Source organism: Coccomyxa subellipsoidea (genome assembly GCF_000258705.1).
Source record: "Coccomyxa subellipsoidea C-169, whole genome shotgun sequence".
NCBI lineage: Eukaryota > Viridiplantae > Chlorophyta > Trebouxiophyceae > Coccomyxaceae > Coccomyxa > Coccomyxa subellipsoidea.
This window is the reverse complement of record NW_005178035.1, coordinates 1,095,101-1,113,779: the sequence shown is the minus strand read 5'-3', so window position 1 is coordinate 1,113,779 and position 18,679 is coordinate 1,095,101. Positions and strand designations below refer to the sequence as shown.

The 18,679-nt window shown below is 51.3% G+C and overlaps 7 protein-coding genes across 7 annotated transcripts; 2 read left to right on the top strand and 5 right to left on the bottom strand.

Moving 5' to 3' along the window:
- Positions 1 to 57: 57 nt before the first annotated feature.
- On the bottom strand, positions 58 to 1,035 carry COCSUDRAFT_33268 (hypothetical protein). The gene has a single exon (XM_005647654.1). The coding sequence runs from the start codon at positions 773 to 775 to the stop codon at positions 551 to 553; it is 225 nt and encodes a 74-aa protein (XP_005647711.1). The 5' UTR covers positions 776 to 1,035; the 3' UTR covers positions 58 to 550.
- A 1,207-nt stretch (positions 1,036 to 2,242) lies between these two features.
- COCSUDRAFT_15709 (hypothetical protein) lies at positions 2,243 to 2,861 on the bottom strand (the record flags this gene model as incomplete). The annotated part of the gene is made up of 3 exons (XM_005647653.1): positions 2,243 to 2,464; positions 2,574 to 2,718; positions 2,821 to 2,861. 3 exons carry the CDS (start codon positions 2,859 to 2,861, stop codon positions 2,243 to 2,245), a joined length of 408 nt encoding a protein of 135 aa, XP_005647710.1.
- Positions 2,862 to 3,526: 665 nt separating this feature from the next.
- COCSUDRAFT_42095 (E set domain-containing protein) lies at positions 3,527 to 5,591 on the top strand (the record flags this gene model as incomplete). The annotated part of the gene is made up of 9 exons (XM_005647652.1): positions 3,527 to 3,622; positions 3,786 to 3,887; positions 4,006 to 4,157; positions 4,247 to 4,313; positions 4,584 to 4,751; positions 4,891 to 4,950; positions 5,067 to 5,154; positions 5,293 to 5,378; positions 5,502 to 5,591. The coding sequence occupies 9 exons, from the start codon at positions 3,527 to 3,529 to the stop codon at positions 5,589 to 5,591; spliced, it is 909 nt and encodes a 302-aa protein (XP_005647709.1).
- A 218-nt stretch (positions 5,592 to 5,809) lies between these two features.
- COCSUDRAFT_47524 (hypothetical protein) lies at positions 5,810 to 7,273 on the bottom strand (the record flags this gene model as incomplete). The annotated part of the gene is made up of 7 exons (XM_005647651.1): positions 5,810 to 6,061; positions 6,199 to 6,258; positions 6,367 to 6,481; positions 6,613 to 6,637; positions 6,728 to 6,799; positions 6,981 to 7,114; positions 7,233 to 7,273. The coding sequence occupies 7 exons, from the start codon at positions 7,271 to 7,273 to the stop codon at positions 5,954 to 5,956; spliced, it is 555 nt and encodes a 184-aa protein (XP_005647708.1). The 3' UTR covers positions 5,810 to 5,953.
- Positions 7,274 to 7,681: 408 nt separating this feature from the next.
- Positions 7,682 to 11,790, top strand: COCSUDRAFT_66195 (Ribokinase-like protein). Its single transcript, XM_005647650.1, has 8 exons — positions 7,682 to 7,917; positions 8,116 to 8,176; positions 8,352 to 8,520; positions 8,920 to 9,072; positions 9,378 to 9,499; positions 9,871 to 10,044; positions 10,412 to 10,624; positions 10,910 to 11,790. The coding sequence occupies exons 1-8, from the start codon at positions 7,805 to 7,807 to the stop codon at positions 11,207 to 11,209; spliced, it is 1,305 nt and encodes a 434-aa protein (XP_005647707.1). The 5' UTR covers positions 7,682 to 7,804; the 3' UTR covers positions 11,210 to 11,790.
- A 627-nt stretch (positions 11,791 to 12,417) lies between these two features.
- COCSUDRAFT_29150 (hypothetical protein) lies at positions 12,418 to 14,124 on the bottom strand (the record flags this gene model as incomplete). The annotated part of the gene is made up of 5 exons (XM_005647649.1): positions 13,571 to 14,124; positions 13,284 to 13,414; positions 13,177 to 13,220; positions 12,997 to 13,108; positions 12,418 to 12,783 (listed from the first exon to the last, which is right to left on the bottom strand). The coding sequence occupies exons 1-5, from the start codon at positions 14,040 to 14,042 to the stop codon at positions 12,418 to 12,420; spliced, it is 1,125 nt and encodes a 374-aa protein (XP_005647706.1). The 5' UTR covers positions 14,043 to 14,124.
- Positions 14,125 to 14,870: 746 nt separating this feature from the next.
- COCSUDRAFT_23789 (hypothetical protein) lies at positions 14,871 to 16,679 on the bottom strand. The gene is made up of 3 exons (XM_005647648.1): positions 16,264 to 16,679; positions 15,752 to 15,948; positions 14,871 to 15,589 (listed from the first exon to the last, which is right to left on the bottom strand). Exons 1-3 carry the CDS (start codon positions 16,540 to 16,542, stop codon positions 15,565 to 15,567), a joined length of 501 nt encoding a protein of 166 aa, XP_005647705.1. The 5' UTR covers positions 16,543 to 16,679; the 3' UTR covers positions 14,871 to 15,564.
- Between the last annotated feature and the right edge of the window lie 2,000 nt (positions 16,680 to 18,679).

Genomic DNA, 18,679 nt, shown 5'->3' with positions numbered 1-18,679 from the left:
GCCGCTCTTGGTCAAGTGTGAGCGAGCTGCATTCTCAAGACTGTATTTCTGATTGTACAGAAGGCCCTCGCGAACGACTGGTTGTGCTTAGGATTAGGCTTGGTAAGTTAGGGGTCAGGCATGTGTCTGGTGTGTGTACATCTTGTGCGGGTTGAGGTCAGGCAGGTTTTAGGGCAATAACAACTTAAGTTTTCAGGTTATCCTCATCAGCATGCCTGCGCATGTGTGGCAGCGATTTGCGCAGCCTTGTCAAAGGTTATCTGACTGTTAAGCACCCTCGACGGTGCGATTCCATCAGGGGTTATGCGATTTCATTTGCTTATTCCAAGCTCTGTTTGTATATATGTGCTGCCGTGAGGCCGCCATTAGGATCATTAGAGTCACTCTAGTACTAGAGTGTGCAGCAGATTCTCGCAGTGTATTGATAGGGATAATTTGCTGTTCTGTGCTGTACTGCGCTGATCTTCTGTCATCAGGCAACGCTAGAAGCAAGTTGATTTTGCAACAGGACCCTGATCTAGAGGTCAGGTCGTCATAGATAGGGGTGTCCTTATGAATGCACAGGTATTTGCAAGGGTGCCATATGGCAACCATTTATACAGAAGTTGTCATGATTGATTTTCTGAGTTCTCAGCAGCATAGTACATGCTATGGTCATCTGGCAGGGGTTGTGAAAGTGCCCTCCACCAAATGCTTCTTGTATTTGTGAGGTTACGGTATGTATGACATGTGATGCGAGCCACTGTGACAGCATCCTGAGGTCAGCCAGGGCCATTGGGAATGACTAACCCAGATCAGCAGACCGGTGCTTTTGGATAAAGTGATGCATGCTTTTGACTGCAGTCTTTACAGCGTGCCAAGGACTTCTAAGTGTGGTAGGGAACCACATTGAGTTTTCAGACATTTTTGGCATGACCTCAAGAGTATTGGACGGGGTTTGGCCAAATGGAGAGATGATCAATTGGGCATTAGTAGTTGCCACCCATCAGGCCCTGGGCCAATATGGGTTTGACTTGTTTAATCTGGGAATAATTGATGCTACTGGGGCGGAGGGGGATCATTGTATTGCTGTCGCATGACATGCACTTGTGACTCACCTCGGCAGCCCTACCTCCTATCTTCTGGCGCTCGCTCTGCCAAGCTCGATTTCTGGGTTCCTTTTTCCCAAATTGTCGTCACAGTCATTCACTTCACGTACAGAGAGCAGTCCAAGAGACCAAAAAAAACCCTGAACATAATAAGGATTCTATGGGTTCATTCAAAGTGTTGACGCAATCGTGCAATATGGTTCACTGTGAGTTACCTGTACACTAGGTGAGCTAGTTTAAGAGTTGTCATCATCGCTGTCACTGCCATATGCACCCAGGAGGCCCTGCAACCCCTCATCTGCCTGAGACTTCTCATCCACAGCATTTGTCCCCTCCGCACCCCCTCTCTGCCTCTTATCCGCAGCATATCCCCCACCCCCTCTGTCAGTTTCTGCCTGGCTGGGCTGGATTTGCGAGCCAGACTTGGCTGCAGGCTTTATTCTGACAATGTGGATGGCTGCCTTGCGTTTGGCGGCGGGCGGAGCCGATGGCGCGCTTTTGGGCTGCGGCTGCTGATGCGGCCGCGGCCCTGCCTCCTGCGCTGCTCGCTGCCGCTCCCCTGCCTCCCTCACCGCCTGAAGAAAACATACCTCAGATATTACACCCCTCATGCCTCATTCCTCAGGTGCCTGAACTTCCTATTCTCGTATCAATATTGAAGAATATTGTTCCTTACTCCTCATACTTCAGTACTTCACATTCATTTGTCTCATTCCTCCGATTTTAGAGGTGAAGTTTGAAGCAAGCATGAAAACAACTAGCAGTGCGGTGACATGAGGGCACTGCTAAAGCGCGAACGGTGAGTCCCAAGTACTCTGGCTCGTATCTGAGCTGTGGGCTGCATCTGTGCTTTCGTCAAGGGTATCGCAAATTATCAACAGCTGATGAGAGTCTGTTGTGAGACTGCTTGTAGTGCATAATCGTGATGATCAAGGGTCAACAGCACCTGTTGGTAGGCATCCAGGGCCGCCCTCTCTTCCTCCCTGACAGTGCGGTCCTTGGCCCTGTCTTGCTCCAGCACCGCCTCCACAAAGTTCAAATCCTCCTCATCCAGCGGCCTGTTCTTCCCTGCCAGCACATGTCATCATCCTGATTACTGAAGGCCAGAGAAGTACACATCCCCATGGTGGGCTTCTGCTCACTGCTCGTCCTGTCTAGAAGCATGGGATTGTGAACAACTCCTTGTGACACAGCAGTAGTCGATATTTACTTTCTTGAGCAGGGCAAATCTTACCGACTTTCATGGACTTCCAGACTGCCTGGAAAGCAGCCTCCTTGGCCTCTGCAGCCTCTCTGAGAACCTCCACCAGCGGCTTGCTGGGCTCCAGGGATCCATCCTCCACCCGCGCTCCTCGTTCGGCCTTGATCTTTTCCAACTGCACACCAAACGCGATCTTTGCTGGGCATCAGAATTACGGTGCAGATCGGGCAGTGCACCCTGTGAATTTTGACGAGTACTTATCCACTGTGGCGTGATGTGCGTACCTCAGATTCGGTGATGAATCTTAGATTGGACCCCAACGCTGCTTTCACGGCCTCGGTATCGATCGCTGGCGTCTTGGATTCTGTGGGGAAGACAGATTTTGCGTCTCTGCCCAGCACTTCCTCCCGATCGAACACCTCTTCCTCCCTGCACAAGGTGTCAATCTCACTTCATTGCTTCTGATTATGATCTTGGCACATGATTATGTGGCAAAGACGTCTGCATCTCTTGAGAGAAGTCATGGCTCACCTTGGAATAACAACCATTTCTATGCGGCTCGGTTCCGACATCTTGCACTGTTACTCTTTGCCCAGTCAACAATAAATCAATTCAGATATTCATGAAGTCTGGCTATTCGAGGAGGAACTCCTTTCCTTCTCAACAGGAGGGTCGAGAAAGCATGCACAGCTTCCAGTCGCAAGGAAGCTAATCTTACGACATCAACGGACATTCTTTCCGAGGAAGAGCATGAGAAGAATATTGCGGTAAGTGGCAAGATTATGACAAGTAGTGCTGAGAATCTGCAATGATTGCACCTTTTGCAGTGAGGAGTGCGTGAAATTGAACGGAAAGCACGATTCCTTTCCGCTATATCTGCAGCGTTACCCTAGACATGCAACGATCGGTTCAGCAGACTTCAGCTGCGATGAGGAAACGCAGCTTCAAGAGGACCACGTCATTTCAAAGGGTGGCCAACGTCGTCGACATCACCACTAAGAAGCTTGAAAGGTGCCCCACACGTCCATGGACCACCAAGATGTTATACTGGATCAATATACAGCTAGGGTTTGGTGCAGGATTATATCATGTCATTCAAGCACCAATATCTGCCCATTGATGTTGAATCAGCCTCGGTTCTGGGCCCAGGTTGGGATCGTTCGCTGCCAGACCAAAATCCACACGATGGGGAGTCATTGGAGTGCGGAGAACGCTTGCAGATGACTTCCAAGGGAAAATGTTCGAGATGGACTGGGACGTGCTTGTCCTCTTTTGCCTTGCAATGTATCTCGTTGTGAGCATCGTCTTTGCTGCACTCTTCTACATCACTGGGGTGCGCACCATTTCACTGCACCAACGTTCTGTAGCTTTCACTGCTTGCACAGGCTTTGCACATCAGGCTGTATCAGTTTGAATTTGGCTGCAAAATAAAAGTATTTTGCTGGAAATCCTGCAGCATGCTGGCCATGTTCAATCAATATTGTGTCTGCAAGCAGGCTGTCTATGAACAGATGCTGGGGGATTCTCACCTGTCCCTGCCAGAGGCCTGCTTCTGGCTCAGTGTCACAAATCTGACCACCATTGGCTATGGCAGCATCGTGAGTCTCTTGTCCTTATTGTGCTTCTGTACCTAAATTCCCTATCCTCTTTGCAATATATGAAGGTCCTCATCGGTGTGATATGAAGTAAGCTAAGTGGAGGTATGCTGGTTTGCAGAGCCCTGACACTCAGCTGGCTTATATCGTGTGCACAGTGGAGCATTTTGTGGGCATCATGATGTCCTCATTGCTGCTGGGGATTGTGTTTGCAAAGGCAAGCATGCCCACCAATAAAACAGCCTTCAGCAGGGTGTGTCTCATCACTGCCAGGTGCGCGCCAGCTGCCACTCTGCGTTCCGTGTCGTTCCAAAGCAACTCTTACAATTTACAGCAGTGAAGTGACTGTGTGTGCACTCCAGGAATGGGGTGCCCCATTTGCTTATACGCATCGGAAATACTAGGGGAAACTTCCTGCTGCACCCGGAGGTGCGATCTCATAACTAACTTTGCTAGGGAAGTCAAGGACAGTTGATTTCTTGCTGGACACCAAATACCTTGGTTGTGATATGTAACAGTCTCCCATGCTCCAGCAGATCAGGGTGTCTTATTTTCAGCGGCTTGTGACAACCGAGGGTGAGGTCACTTTCAAGGTGGGTCCAGCTGAATTCCTATTGAGTAAACTGATTATGCCCATATTTTGGGGGCAACTTTGCATGATGATCTGCAGTCCAACGACTTGAAACACTCTGTTCACAGGGGAGGCGATGCGAAGTGACAGACCCTACTGCCATCGCCCCCAGCCTCATCATTGCGCATGAGATCGATGAGGCCTCTCCCCTGCATGGCCTAACAGCGGAGGACATCCGAGCCGCAGAGGGGGCCATCTTTGTCAGTGTGGCCGCCACCGATGACAACAGCAAACAGGTAGACACTCACAGTGCTTCACATGTACATATGCAGGAGCATGAGCAGCATGGGCATGCAGCAATTCAGCTTTAAATTGTTTGAGCATGGGCGCTATGGCAAGCAAGCCTTTGTTAATCTTATCTTTGGTGGCTTGCAGTCCGTGATTGCACGCACCATTTTCCGTCCAGCAGACATCCTGTGGAATCACCGCTTCCAGGTACTTTCATGCAGGATTTGGACAATCTATATCTGCTTGCTTCTGCAGGATTCATGCGAAATATCTATTTGAAGCTGTGCAACCTAAAATCGCATTGTGGTGTGGAATTTGCACAGGACGTCCTGGTGCAGAAGGATGGCCGCCAGTTTGTCGACTTCACAAAGTTTCATGACACTGTCCAGATCGAAGAGCAGCGTAAAGCAGGTACAAATCTTCATGTGCAGCTGCTGCATGCATGCCAAACATGTCTTTGAGAATGCATGATGCCATATGAAGAGTTGGCACGACAGCACTTCAGACTGCACTGCCACTGAGAAGCAGAGGCGCTGTTTGTCAATGCAGATAGCAGTGGCGCACAGCAGATGCCGCCATACTATGCAAACCAGAGAGTGAAGCATGCGGACATCCTGGGGAAGTCTGGGGACATGGTGCGTGCGCAAGCAGAATCACAGCTTTTACCAGAGGAGAGAGCAGAAAGCAATTCCTCTTCAGCAGCAGATGCAGAACCTGATGCATTGCAAGAGATGGATAGTGGAGGCGCGGCCGAGCAGCAACTCAGGCATAGAGGCGCACAGCTGAAGAGCATCCCTGAGGGTGCTGAGAAGCCAGAACAGCACCAGGGCAGCTCAGCCAAGGGCTAATAGCCATTTGTGTATATTATGTTGATAATTCTTCGACTTATCTTGTGGATCACATTGTTATAACTAGTGTTGTTGCACAAGCCATTTGTTCCGGCGCACAACAATCCCCTTATGTAAAAATGGATCAGGTGAAAATGGCCATGCCAGAAGCACAACTGTGCTGACATCAATTGTACAGAGCTGGCAGCAATGTATCGTTTAGGGTGATGACTTCATAAAGGCAAGTGTTATTTACACAAAGGCTAAGTTGACTTTGTTTGTTTTTGAAAGCTACACCCGTTGTAGTCACCGTTGGGTATCTGTTTGACACTCAACGTTCCACAGCTAATTTGGCAGTGAGCAGGCGAACTCAACGTGATGTTTCATGTCAAAACGCCGCAATCAGAGATCTTCAGATGGTCCTTGGGCTTTGAGAAGAAGTCAACTGGAAGATACTGCAGCTTCTGGACTAGGTCAAAGCCTTCCAGTACCTGAGCCATCCAAGACAAGCAGCTGATGTCATTGACATCTATCTTTATGATATTGCAGACACAGGGCTTGTAATAAATACATGGCCATAAAGCATATTATGATATCATCGATGGGGGCAATCAGGGAGTAGACCTACCTCTCCAAGTACCACATGCTTGCCGTCTAGCCATGGAGTTGGTGCGGTTGTGATGAAGAACTGCAGCACACCCACTCACGATTACAGCAGATGCAGGCAGCTTTTTGGCGGGCAGCTGTTCTTTCTGCATGTATCATGTATTATGTATGGCACAGGGGTTGGCAGCACCTGAGAGCCATTGGTGTTGGGTCCAGCGTTTGCCATTGACACCGCTCCCGGGCGGTGGGGAATGCTGAAATTTTCATCCACAAACTTGCGACCGTAAATGCTGTATCCACCAGTCCTGCAGGCCAACACTGTATTAAACACCAGTGTCGCAGTGTACTGGCTTGCTACAGCAGTGCTGTCATCATAATAACGTAGACGATGTATCAATGACTCCTTGACAAGAGCCAGGGTGATGGGAACACGCACCCATTTCCCCTCTCAAAGTCACCGCCTGCAAATGAGACACTTCACAGTCTTACAAATCTGCTTCACATGAGGGGTCCAGGCAGAAGTGGTGCTTCTCACATGTCGATATGCGTACCTTGCAGCACAAAGTCTTTCACGACGCGGTGGAACTCTGTGTTCTTGTACCCAAACCCCTTCTCGCCCGTGGCTGCAAATACAGAGAGGGCATCCAGAAGTTGCATATTGTCCATGCACAGATCCCAGGTGTACTGTAGTGTCCAGACGCATTGCGGTGTCCCATGGCAGCAGCATATTGAAGACGGCAGACAGCTGTTCCTGCTGACCCTTCAGGCACTGCATGCAGTGAGACAGTGGTGAGGCAAGCTCACCTAGAGCCACAAAGTTGGCGACTGTCTTGGGAACGGCCTCCCCGTAGAGCCCCAGAACTACTCGCCCTGCTGGCTTGTCGCCCACTGTGAGATCAAAGAAGACCTTCTGCGTGATCTGAGGATCAGCTCCTGCCCTGCAACAGTCAGCCCAGGTCCAGTCACATGCTGATGTCTGGAATAATCTGAAATGCGATGCATGCAATCGTTGATGCAACAACCATTTAGTAGTGCTTCGACGGATTGCTGGGTCACCTGTTTGCAGACACTAGCCAGGTAGAAGCTATCATTCCCATGATGGCATGCCTCCTGGTGATGTCTGGCCTGACAGCATCCGCTGATTCCGCCTTGTGGTTCAGAGCCTTCACGACAAGACGTTTATGGGATCTTTGGGACTTCCCAGCAATGGTAAAGAAAGGCACCGACGACCGAGTGAAGGTGGGCTGAATGAGTGCATGTTGCTGGGTTGTAATGTTGCCAAGCATCCCCATACTGTTATTATAACGATGATAATTATGAGAACAACTTTCTGTCGTGGTCTAGAGATGGATGTCTTCTGAAATTCTAAAACTAAGGCTGGCTGGACAGTCAAGAAGTTGGGTGCCCCATTTGGGTCAAGCGGGCAGCCCAAACGGGGACCAACCGGGTCTCAAGCGGCGAGAAGGGCTTCGTCCGCATTCATGAACACTTGCATTTGGGCCGTGGCACATTTGACGCAGATAATGGTAACAATGCATGTCATATGATCGTGTTTGGGCTGCACCAGCTGCAATTTCTTTGCAGCACCATGCCGGGGCTCTGTTGTTGTTCAGACTGAATATTGGACGATGGGGATCCAACGTGGGCAGGCCTTATTGGCACTGTCTTCTGGCACAGGCAGACTGCTTTTAGTCTGTACGGCGTGTCTGCTGGGCGCTGTGGCCATTTCGGAATTGTTCAGGTGAGCAAGGATAGCCTGCGTTGCCCTGTAGGATCTCCCTTGTACGGAATCGATCGCCTGAGCACAAACCCATATGCTACTCATTGGATTAAAGAGTGTGTATATTTCAAATAGCATGGCTGTACACAGCCTGTACGTGCCCTGTCCTAGCGTGCTGTGTGCTTGTCAGCTGACCTGGCCTGCCTTCTTGTTGCTCAGGCCCACGCTCTTGCTCGTTGGCGATGTGACAGTGGATGTGGTGGATGGTAAAAGGGCCTTGGTAAGTCACCATTTCCTCCAGGTCGTTCGCTGGAGCCCTTGCTCTGTACTCTTGGTTACTAGGCTAGGTGTGTGAAGCGCTCAGGTATGAAAACGCTGTGCGCAGAAGAAACAGAGGAACCCTCCTTAAGCAAAGTCAAGACGACCTTGAAGTTCATTCTGTGCTTCGATTACAGGGAGGTGCTATATCTTATGCAGCAGCAGTAGCCAGTGCGTATGGCATTCGCGCATGCGTGGTGACAGCTGCAGGACCGGATGCAGATCTGTCAGTATTCCGGGGCCATGATCTGCATGTGATCTCTACAAACAACACCCTCACCTTTGAGCACTCCTACACTTGGTGGGGTGAGGTTCTCACCCGCATGCAGATTGATTTGTTACATATGATGCACAAATGCATGGCGAGCTGGAAGGTACTCTGCCTTCCATGTCAGTACCGCCAACTGTAGGGATTGCTGCTCTTCTCCCTGTACGATTGAACCACATATCTGGAGCCATGTGCACTTAAGCATAACTGTGTTTCCATTGCTACCCTGCTCTGGCAGCTTGTCTTGCCAGTTAGTACAATGAGCAATTATCATGGGTGTTCGTAGCCCCACCCATGAATGTCTCTCTAGTATTGAGGGGCCAGAATTAAGCTCTGGCCACAAGAGGCTTGAGAGCTCCCCTCAGTTGCACGCTTAACTTGCGCCGCACTTGTGGCAGGCCCTTTTTTGAGATAGAGTGTGTCGCTGCACTGGGCAGGCAACAAGCGGAAGCTGCGCGTGACGGCGACGCCTAATGTGACGCTGAGGGTGGAGCATGTTCCGCCGCACTGCCGCCGCGCGCGCACCGTGCTGCTCGGGCCGCTCACCCCTGATGATCTGGACGCCGCCAGCTTCATCCGGCACCGCCAGGGTTAGCCCCTCTCTTCCAGTCTTCCAAAAACAATTTGGTGCAACGTGCAGAAACGCAGAATGCGTTGCTTTTCGCACAAAATGTTTTATGGTGCTAGCGGGGCGTCACCATGCATGGAATGCCTCTCTCCAGAAGCACCAGGTGTCATTATGCCTGTTCACAGTGTCTAGGTCATGAACGATGTGCTCATGGGAAGGCATGCAAGTATGCATCATGAGGCTGTGCACATGAAAAGGAACTGTGTGTAGGTTCAATCTACTTTTGCCTGAGGAGGGTTTACAAGGGTGGATGATGGTGGGCAGCAGGGGTGTGGGATCGCGCGACGGGGTTCCGGCAGGCGGTGGGGCTCATGGCGCAGGGGCAGCAGCGAAGCCTGGACGCCTCCGGCCGCGTCTCTCCTTCCAAGGAGCCCAGCCCCCAGCTCCTGGTGCGCACAGCCCCTAAATACACCTGTCAGTCAGGCTGCGCGCTTCTCAGCGGTGCATGGCAGTGTCTCTTTCATGACCTGGCCCACGATCTTGTGTGCTTCTGCTGCGCATCCCGAAAAAGATTTGCATTGTTTGCAAGAGCCATGGCCAGAGACCATGATGAATGGCAATGCTTCGCACAAGCTTCTCCTTCTGTCAGCATGCCAGGCGCTGCTCTTTTGCTTCAGTTGCTGCATTTGGACGTTCCTGCAGTCATTAAGGAAATTGCACCGGGAACGCCTTTTTGCAGTAAATAACGTGCAGGAGTGGCAGTTGCAGACTTTCCTATTTTGATGAGCAATGTGTCATGCAAGGGGCTGGGCTGTTGCAGGAGGCGTTGGGCCCGCGGACGTCGGTGTTTCTGTCGGATGTGGAGACTGATGTGTGGCCGCCGGGGCTAGTCAACGAGCTGGCCAGCGGGTCCGCGCGCTGGCTCATCACCCGCGGCGAGTTTGGCGCTGATGAAGTCGTCGGCAACTCCTCTGTGCACCTCCCACCGGAGAAGGTATGCAGCACTCAGCCATTAGCTGTCAAATTGCTGCTATTTCTTCGACTGTCACTTTCGGCCCACAATGACAATGAGCGGCTTTGAGCTGCACGTTAGACACATATCTACTTCTGCGTGGACACGGCTGACCTCAGTGTCCCTAAACTATGTCTCTGAGTCATATGCCCCCTTGCGCATGACTCACGGCGAACTTCACTACCCAACTGAGCCATTGCAGCGTTTGCCTCACTAAGGGTGGATCGCACTGGAGTGATCTTCCTGCTCCTGCGCCCTGGGACGGGATCTGGACCCTCAAATCCTCTTCAAATACAAAAATGGAATGTCGACTTTTTAAAATAAGAGTTTGGGTGTGGTGTGCGCGCAGGTGGCGGCGGTGGACACGAATGGGGCGGGAGACACGTTTGCGACGGCGTACATGCTGGCGCTGGCGCGGCGCGCGGGCAGCCCGGGGGCGGTGGCCAACTGGGTGGCCAGCCGCGCGGTGATGCAGGCGCAGGCCTGCAAGCCCCAGTGCGTCCTAGATGGCATCGTGCTTGGATCCTCCTACGCGCAGTACCGGCAGTGGGTCCGCACGCAGGTGACCAGCTGCTTTATTCTTATCTGTATCTTGTTGGCTTTATGTGATTGGCAGCCCATGTGATTGATTGATGTAGTCTGAGCTTTGTGTGGTTGGTCGCTGGCCCCCTGAGTGGATGCATGCAAACCATTCTTTACCCATTTGGTGGGACTGCAAGCTACTTGTCATTTGCTATCTAATGTTGGTAGGTTTAAGACAGTGGCGCATCGTTTGTGTGAAGTCTACATGAGACAATAGGTTGTGCTGTGGGCTATTGTCTGAATATGCCAAGATGTGTGCTTGCAGGCTGATAGAGCGTCGCGTACAATAATCACACCAGTGACAGCTGCCCTGCGGCCTGTGACACAGCGGGTGCAGGGTGGCTTCGCAGCCTTTGTCAGCAAGTATTCCTCTGGCAAGGGCGGCGCTTCTTCTGCCGGGGAGACAGGCCTCAACGCAGCTCCCTCTGCATTGGGCGGTTATGCGGCAGCATTCAATGGGACCCAGCTGTTTCTGCGGGGTGTCGTAGAGAGTTTCGGGGCCAATGGCATGAATGGCCTCCTGCAGAATGCGCTCAGCAAAATCAGGGCCATTCTGCATGCCTGAAAACGGGCACCTCAGTGGTCAGGAGTCATTACTCTATGTCCGTCCAGTAGGCCCTAGCTGTAACGGTGGCGCAAGTGTTCTGGTGCTGAAGTGAGGGAGTCATTGCCATGTGAGAGCGGTGAGGAGCAATCTCATTGCCTGCTTGAACCGTGCCTGTGTCTGTCTTGCTGCTTCACCAATCGCTTAGCGCTACTCCCATGTACCACCATAAGAGCAATGCAGGCACACCTGGCCGCATGTCGGGTCCGTAGAAGTCCTTTCCTTCTACAGACCCAGATTCGTGCCAGTTCAAGACTAGTTCAAGATAAGTAGCATAGTTTGTAGGTAGACAGAAGGTTTTCATGCGCTTGCCACAAGTGTGCAGCGTCCGTGGATGAGAGAAGGGATTTGCAGACATGGTGTAGTCACCATGCATGCTTCCTTATGTGGCAGATTGATTGTGTGGTGCTGATTGTGTGGACAGTGCCTGCTTGTGACTCAGGGTCAATCTTGGATGTAGCTCCATGTGGTCGCAATGAAGCTCAGAAAAAGGCTGACCCATTGAATCAAGGTGCAACCATGGATATAAATAGCTTCAAGCCAAGGCCACCATTATTAAGCCCATCGTATTTGCTGTGGCATATATTGACATTGGATGCTCACATGTGCACAGCAGATGGGGAACTATCCAGCCCTACATAAATCACTTGCCTGCTACATCGCTTAAATGACACATGGTCGCCAGTCTTGCATACAAATCGTGCAACATCTCTGCGCTGTACTAAACCTCATGGCACTCTGTTATTCAACAGAACGCAAATCATGCATTACTACACTGCAAAACAGCAATGGCAACTCCTTTGAGTTGCAGCCCTTTAACTTGCCCGTAATTTTATCAGACATCTGATGTACATCTCTGTTCTTTCCTACCAAAGGAAGGTACATCATGTGATGCAAACACCTGCCAATCATTGGAACCATATCTAGTCTCTATTATACAAGCTTCAATCTTGGGTATGCTTCCTGCCAGCCCTGACCAAACCATATATGCATAACAAAAAGTGCCACCAGAAATAAAGGCATACAAATCACAGCACTTGCGGAACCACACTGTTCTGTGCAACAGCACCCCTCGCACTGCCGATAGAGCAGATATCTACAGTCAGCAATCATCATCAACGTGGCCTCAGCATCTTATACAAGGCCAGCTTTGCTGACAGCAGGGTGACTCATATCTGGCAGGGCGGCTGGGGAAACTGCTCCTGGTGCACCAGAGAGGCCACCTCCCTCTGCACGCCCCTATCAGACAGCGCCTGACGGAGGTACGCCGCGTCCCTGTTGAGGATCCCTCGGACCCCCCGCAGCACGGACCCCCCGGCCTCCCGGTTTCCCCGCTCCGATTCTTGATGGAGGGTGGAAGCCTGGGGTTGGCTCTCCAGTGCCTCGGCAGCCAGAGGTGTGCTAGTGGCGTTGTTGCACCAAGCACCGGGGCACGGCTGCGTCTGCGGCTGCGGCTGCAGCAGCGGTGTCAGATTCAGCCCGGCAAACAGCGGCGATCGCAGCATGGGGGGGTCCCGAAGAATCACATTGTCCACCTGCTCAGCATTGAACTCGAATCAATCCTGCTCAAGTCCCAAAGGCATATACAGTAATACCACCATTCGTTCCAAATCTTAACGGCACATCACATTTGATGCCACACAAGCCTGATGATGCTCTTGGAACACTAACTTCAGCAAAGGTAGCCCATGCGCACAGAGGGAGCCCAAGCATTGCATGTGTGGCCATGAGGACCCCCGGTCACGCACCTGGTGCTCATAGATCTTCCCCTGGCGGTCCAACTTGAAGGTAGAGACACCATCGAAAATGCCCTCTGCTTTCCATGGGACTCGGGGAATGCCATGAACTGTCCAACGCATCCTGCAGCATGGGATTCAAAGGTCAGTATGCGCCTGAAGTTGTGGCACCTGAAAGTGTATTGCGAGAACATGATTGTCAAAGAAGACTGCTCTGTGCTCCAAAAATTTGGCAGCTGAGATCATGATTAGTTCCCTTGCCTGATCTGAGCGTCATCCGGTTGCCAGATTCTCTGCACGTCCACATACAGCCTAGAGAAAAAGAGCCTCCCATGGAAGCGCAAGCTCCAGAAGATGGTCTTGTAGTTCTTCAGGCCCTTGAAAGTATTCCTTGGGTCCCGGAAGACGATATCCTCCCTGTAGATGTCATCTGCAGCAGAATATACATCTCAGCGGTGGGACAGTGAGTACAGAACAAAATGAGGACAACTGTTGCACAACGGCACCCTAACGACACAAATAAATTACTATACTGAAGGAATCGACTTGCAGTATCTAATACAGCCAGTCAGAGAGGCGCCCTCACATGTGAAGTCCTGCTGGAAGAGGAGTGGTATCTCTTCTCTGAGCGTCCTGATGGCATTCCCAACGTTGGCGTAAAATTCATCATTCTTGCCGTTTCCACCCCCTGGACTCTGCGAGCTGCGCGGAGGTGGCGTGCTGAGCTGCACTGACAAGTTGAGCACGTGGTAAAACTGCTCTAGGTCCCCAAAGTGTACAGGCGGTTCCGCGAGCAGAGCTGGCTCTGTATTGCTTGTAAGTGTCTCTGGCAGCGTCACTGTATCTCTCTGCATTGTCTTTGGGCCAGCTTCCAGCCTGAGACCAGCTGGCTGAGCCTTCACAAGACTTCTTCTGCGTTGTCTTCTTTGCGGCAGTTGAGCGACATTGGTGATAGAGGACTGAAACGGCAAATGCGCACGCCCGCTGAAAGATGCTGAACGAGCGCTCGACGAGCAGATGGGGCTATCAAGCTGTGGTGCAACAGTGGGAAATTGCATATTAGGCAAACACTACTGCAGCTGCGCGCCACCGGCGAGTGGGTCCAATCGACAGCAGCTCAGCATGCGATTGTTGTCGATCTTCACTCTGAGATACTGAAATTGACGATTGCGAGAACCTGTGCAAGAAAGATCTCTTCACATTCTTGGATCCTGAAGGGCCCACGTCGGACGTCTTGTCACGAGGCGTTCCTGTGCTCATGCAGAGCCCTTGCAAGTCTGAGATGTTTCCAACTAAAAACGCAAGTGCATGGGCAGGAAGATTGTGCAGAGACACAAGCATAACACTGTCAGGCAAACACTGGGTACAGCGTAGGACTTGCTGCGCATCACTGTCACAGTCGCACAAACAGTCTCAGCTGCAACCGGCCGGCTCCGCTAATGTGATTCAATTGTGGCTACAGATTCCCTACCAGCTAGCTCAATCAACGTTCAGCTAAACTTGTCCAGCCCGATGCAGCCCTGCTGGCCACTGTACCAACAGCTAGTAGCCCCAGGGCCTGTGTGCGCTATGATTTGGGGTCGTGCCAGTAGCCAACTGCAGTGGCATGCGGAGGGCTGCACAGCGTCTGGACTACAGGTCTTATCAGTATTATCATGAGGTTTATGATGATCACATGCCTGTGTGAGCAAAAGACTCCATGAGCGTGCCTCAAAGCAGCTGTTGAATGCCCAGAGCAGTTGTGCACTCAGATGCCAGCAGTGCTAGCGGCTTCCGCATTGCGGAATCCGCAGTACCATCACGGCCAGCGCTGCTAGCAATTGCAAGCACGACTACAAACAGTGCATGTAACATCAGAACCCTGGGCAGCTGGGTTCACAGCTATTGACTTGCGTGGCAATTACAAGACAGCACCTTCAAGTGCACACTTCCAATCGCGAGCCAACAAGGCACCAGAGCAAGCAATCAAACAATCCAATCAACCAGCCGCGACATCTTCTGCAAAACACCAGTACTGCTCAAGAGCAGGCATATCATTTTCTGTATCATGTAACACTGCTTCTCCACCCACAGCAAATCAGAGTCACTGCAATCAAACGACCCCAAGACAGCAGGTCGTGCATTGTATAAAACTGCGCATTTGCGCAGGCATGACACAACCTCGTCCTAAGACACCCTTCCAGCAGCAGCTTCATTCTGAGAGATTTTCGGTTATCATGCGAGATAGCCACACTAATTTGGCTGGAGGACAACTGTGAGAAAGAATGATTAAATGCCACACACTGCTTGATGGCTTTGACCACTTCTCACCCCGGCTGTTACTGCCAAGCATCACACCATCCCCTCAAAGTAGAATGTACAGAGCTTTATTTGATATGATACAGTCTGCAGACATCCCTCTTCTAGCACTTGCCTACCATTATGACATGCGTTTGTCTTGCCTACCTAAAAGAATCACCATATAGCACAGAATGCTCCTCTCCCAACATCTCTCCACAGGAACAAGCATATCCACCGTTTTGTGATCCTCTCACACACTCTCGTACAGTGTCAGCTAGCTACATTGCGCTCTCCATAGTTCTATCTCCCAATGTAATTGCTGCCCCTGCACACAAGACACTCAGGTCAGCAACAAATTCCTCCAGCACTGCAACCAACTGCCCAATCCTAAGCAGCAAATCTAAGAAGCAGCAGCTATCCTTGGTGGTCACAGTAATTCAGGTAACGTTCAGGCACCAGGTCACAGCAAGCAGGTCATCTGCCTCACCTTCGGGCAACGATCTTTGCTGTTGCAGGCACTGCTGTGCCTCCACCTCCACAGCTTCTGCATGCCATCCTGGAAGAGCCATTGCAGGTTGCGCAGCCCGCATCATTGTCACTCCACCTCGTGCATATGCACTCCTCAAACCCGGAGCCGCTGCACCTGGGGCACTCGCCAGTTTCATCTTCCCTCTGCTCAGGTGCCTGTTCAAACCCACAAACCCCAAGCTGTCAGGACTCAAAGCACCACACACATTGTGGCAAGGTATAGATCTTAATTCGCCTTTGCATGTGCCAGCCCATAACATGACGAAGGGATCCTTACACCATATTCGCAAAGGTGTTGAAGCAAAGCAGATTCTTAAACAGCTACCTGCCCACGATAGCCTATATGCTATATTTGGCACTTGCATCTCAGTCCGCTTTCACAGATGTCCACAAAAGAAACAGAAAACAACTGGCCAGAGGCGCCGCCTAAGCAGCTTCCAAGCTTTGCTGACAACACGCGTTTTCACGTACCTGGTCAACCAGGCGGGCGGTAAACCATGCAGCCACCCCGATGGCTGCGAAAGTGGCGGCCTGTAATAGTATGTTGACGGCAGAAGAGCCGGACGTGAGCCCAAAATCGTCTGCGACACCCCCCACAGACAGCGCCTGGGGAGACGTGGAGCTGCGCCTGCTATTGCGACGAATAGCGCAGTGAGCCAGGCTGGGCAGCGCCGTTTGCTGCCTGTAAGCCTCTCGTCTGCTCACTGAGTGAATAGAGCACATCGTGGAGTTGCTCAGTGCCTGCGCCATCCTTGTAAGCTTTCACTCGAGATTAAACGCGCGTTTTTGGGATAGGTTGATAACACCGCTTTGGCGAAGAAGATCTCAACGACGTATATGCACAGCTTGCAAACGAGGATCTCTACTTTGTAAATTTCGCTCACAACGCCTTTCTTTACGCGAAGCAAGTCTTCAGCGTGAAGCCAGACTCGGTTGTGTCTATAGAGGCGTTTCTACACAGAGCGTGGAAGCCAGGCGAAAGGCACAGTGGCAGTGCCACTGTGGCACAGATTTTCTACGAATTCCAAGTTAGTTCTGGAATACCTTCCTCCGACATCAGGACAGCTCATGCGTTACATGTTGCAGCTCAGCAGCATTGATCATGACCACATATATATATATATATATATATATATATATATGCGCATGCGGCCCCGGCTGGCGGGGGCGGTACTGCCAGTGAGCACCGTGCCCATGGTTGATTGGGTCTTGCTTGGATCTGGCGAGTCCAACAAGGGGTAGGATTGTGGCAGCCTTTAACTGCAGCTTGTCTGCAGGATGCACCCTGCCTCTTGGCAGGAAAAGCGTGTAATAATAATGATTATAATACATGCGCATGCACTGCCAGTGGCGGCCGCGACGGGCGCCCGCGCGCGTGGTTGGCCCGGAGTCAACCAGCAAGTTGCGGCTGCTTGTGTTATTCATGAGACATGAAAATATTCATTAATGCCAGTCACTAATCACTGATGAGCCCGATGGTCATCATGATGCATCACATGTGCGCAAGCTCAGCATGACTTATCATGGATGTTGTCAATTGGTAGGCGCTATTCAGTGGCACTAAGCTGGCAATTGGGGTAACCATCATGACGACGGCGGCTGACACTGCCAGTCTGCCAGACTCAGGCAGACCCCGGGCAGCACTTGGAGATCTCTGAGGTTACATCATGCAGTGCACTCGATGATGCAGCCTCAATATTACTTGAATTTGATCGTGATGCAAACTTAGAATGAATCATGCGCGCAGACACCAGCGGCAGTCGCTCACCAAACACACAGACACACTTTTCTCTGCAAGAAGTACAGCACCTACCTACACACTTGTCTGGCAGAACAAGCACTCACGACAGGCAAGGACATTTGACCAAAAGGTACGCCAACAACTTGCAATTACCCTCAACCGAAAGGCCACAACAACCAAATGGAGATCAGACTTTTTGAGAGTCAATAGAGCGTCCAAAAAATTTGGCGCCACAGCAGAGCCTAGCACATCAGCGGATGGACAAAGCACCCACATGAAAGCAGCATGACTTCCGCTAAGAATGCAATGCCATTCAATCCTAGAGGGCCCCTCAACCGGCCCCCTCTCAAAGCTGCAGCAACTTCTGCGCAGGTTGCATGAAACGACGCACCACCCTTCACACATGGTAAGAACACATTTAATATCTGGTGCACCAGACCCTTCACTCTTCTGAAGCCACTCTTCTGAAGCACGCTGCTGACGCATTGTGGTTCAGGATCCAGCGCATCACAGGATTTGCGTGACAGAACAGAACTTCTCTCACTGCTGTCAACCCACGTACTTCCCAGGCGAACGACCTTTGATAGGCATACTCGCCTTATGAGTCATTCACAATCTCCCCAGAAGCACGCATGTGGAATGACGTGCTCTATGAGGATCATTTAAGGGCACAAGGAGCCCAACATGCAGCGCTTGCTTGCTTGCTTGCCATTCAGACAGCGACAATTTTGGCTGTGCTTGAAATTGTCGCCCAAACCCCAATCCAAGAAAAGAATTTGCAGCTCAGCAGTCTCTGCTCCTCTGCTGGGAGATTCATGAACCGTACTTGTGGCTGAGCAACACTTAAGGTCCGACCGAGTTCGTTCCGCGCTTGAGGGTCTCACTCTCACACAACGTGTTGAACACTGATGGTCAGAGCAAACACGGCGAGATCAGAACGGTGATGTGAACCTTCTACCCCTGCTGGTGCAATCCTGCAGGCCCATCGATCATTTCCTGAGTAACAATTATTCCCTGAACGAACGTGGTGGGGAACCCAATCAAATGAGCTGTGCATGCAACTGCAAACAACATCAAACGCAACCACACCAGTGCTGATTTGTAACAAATTGTTGTTTGAGCTTCGCAGCACACCTGGCAGCACAC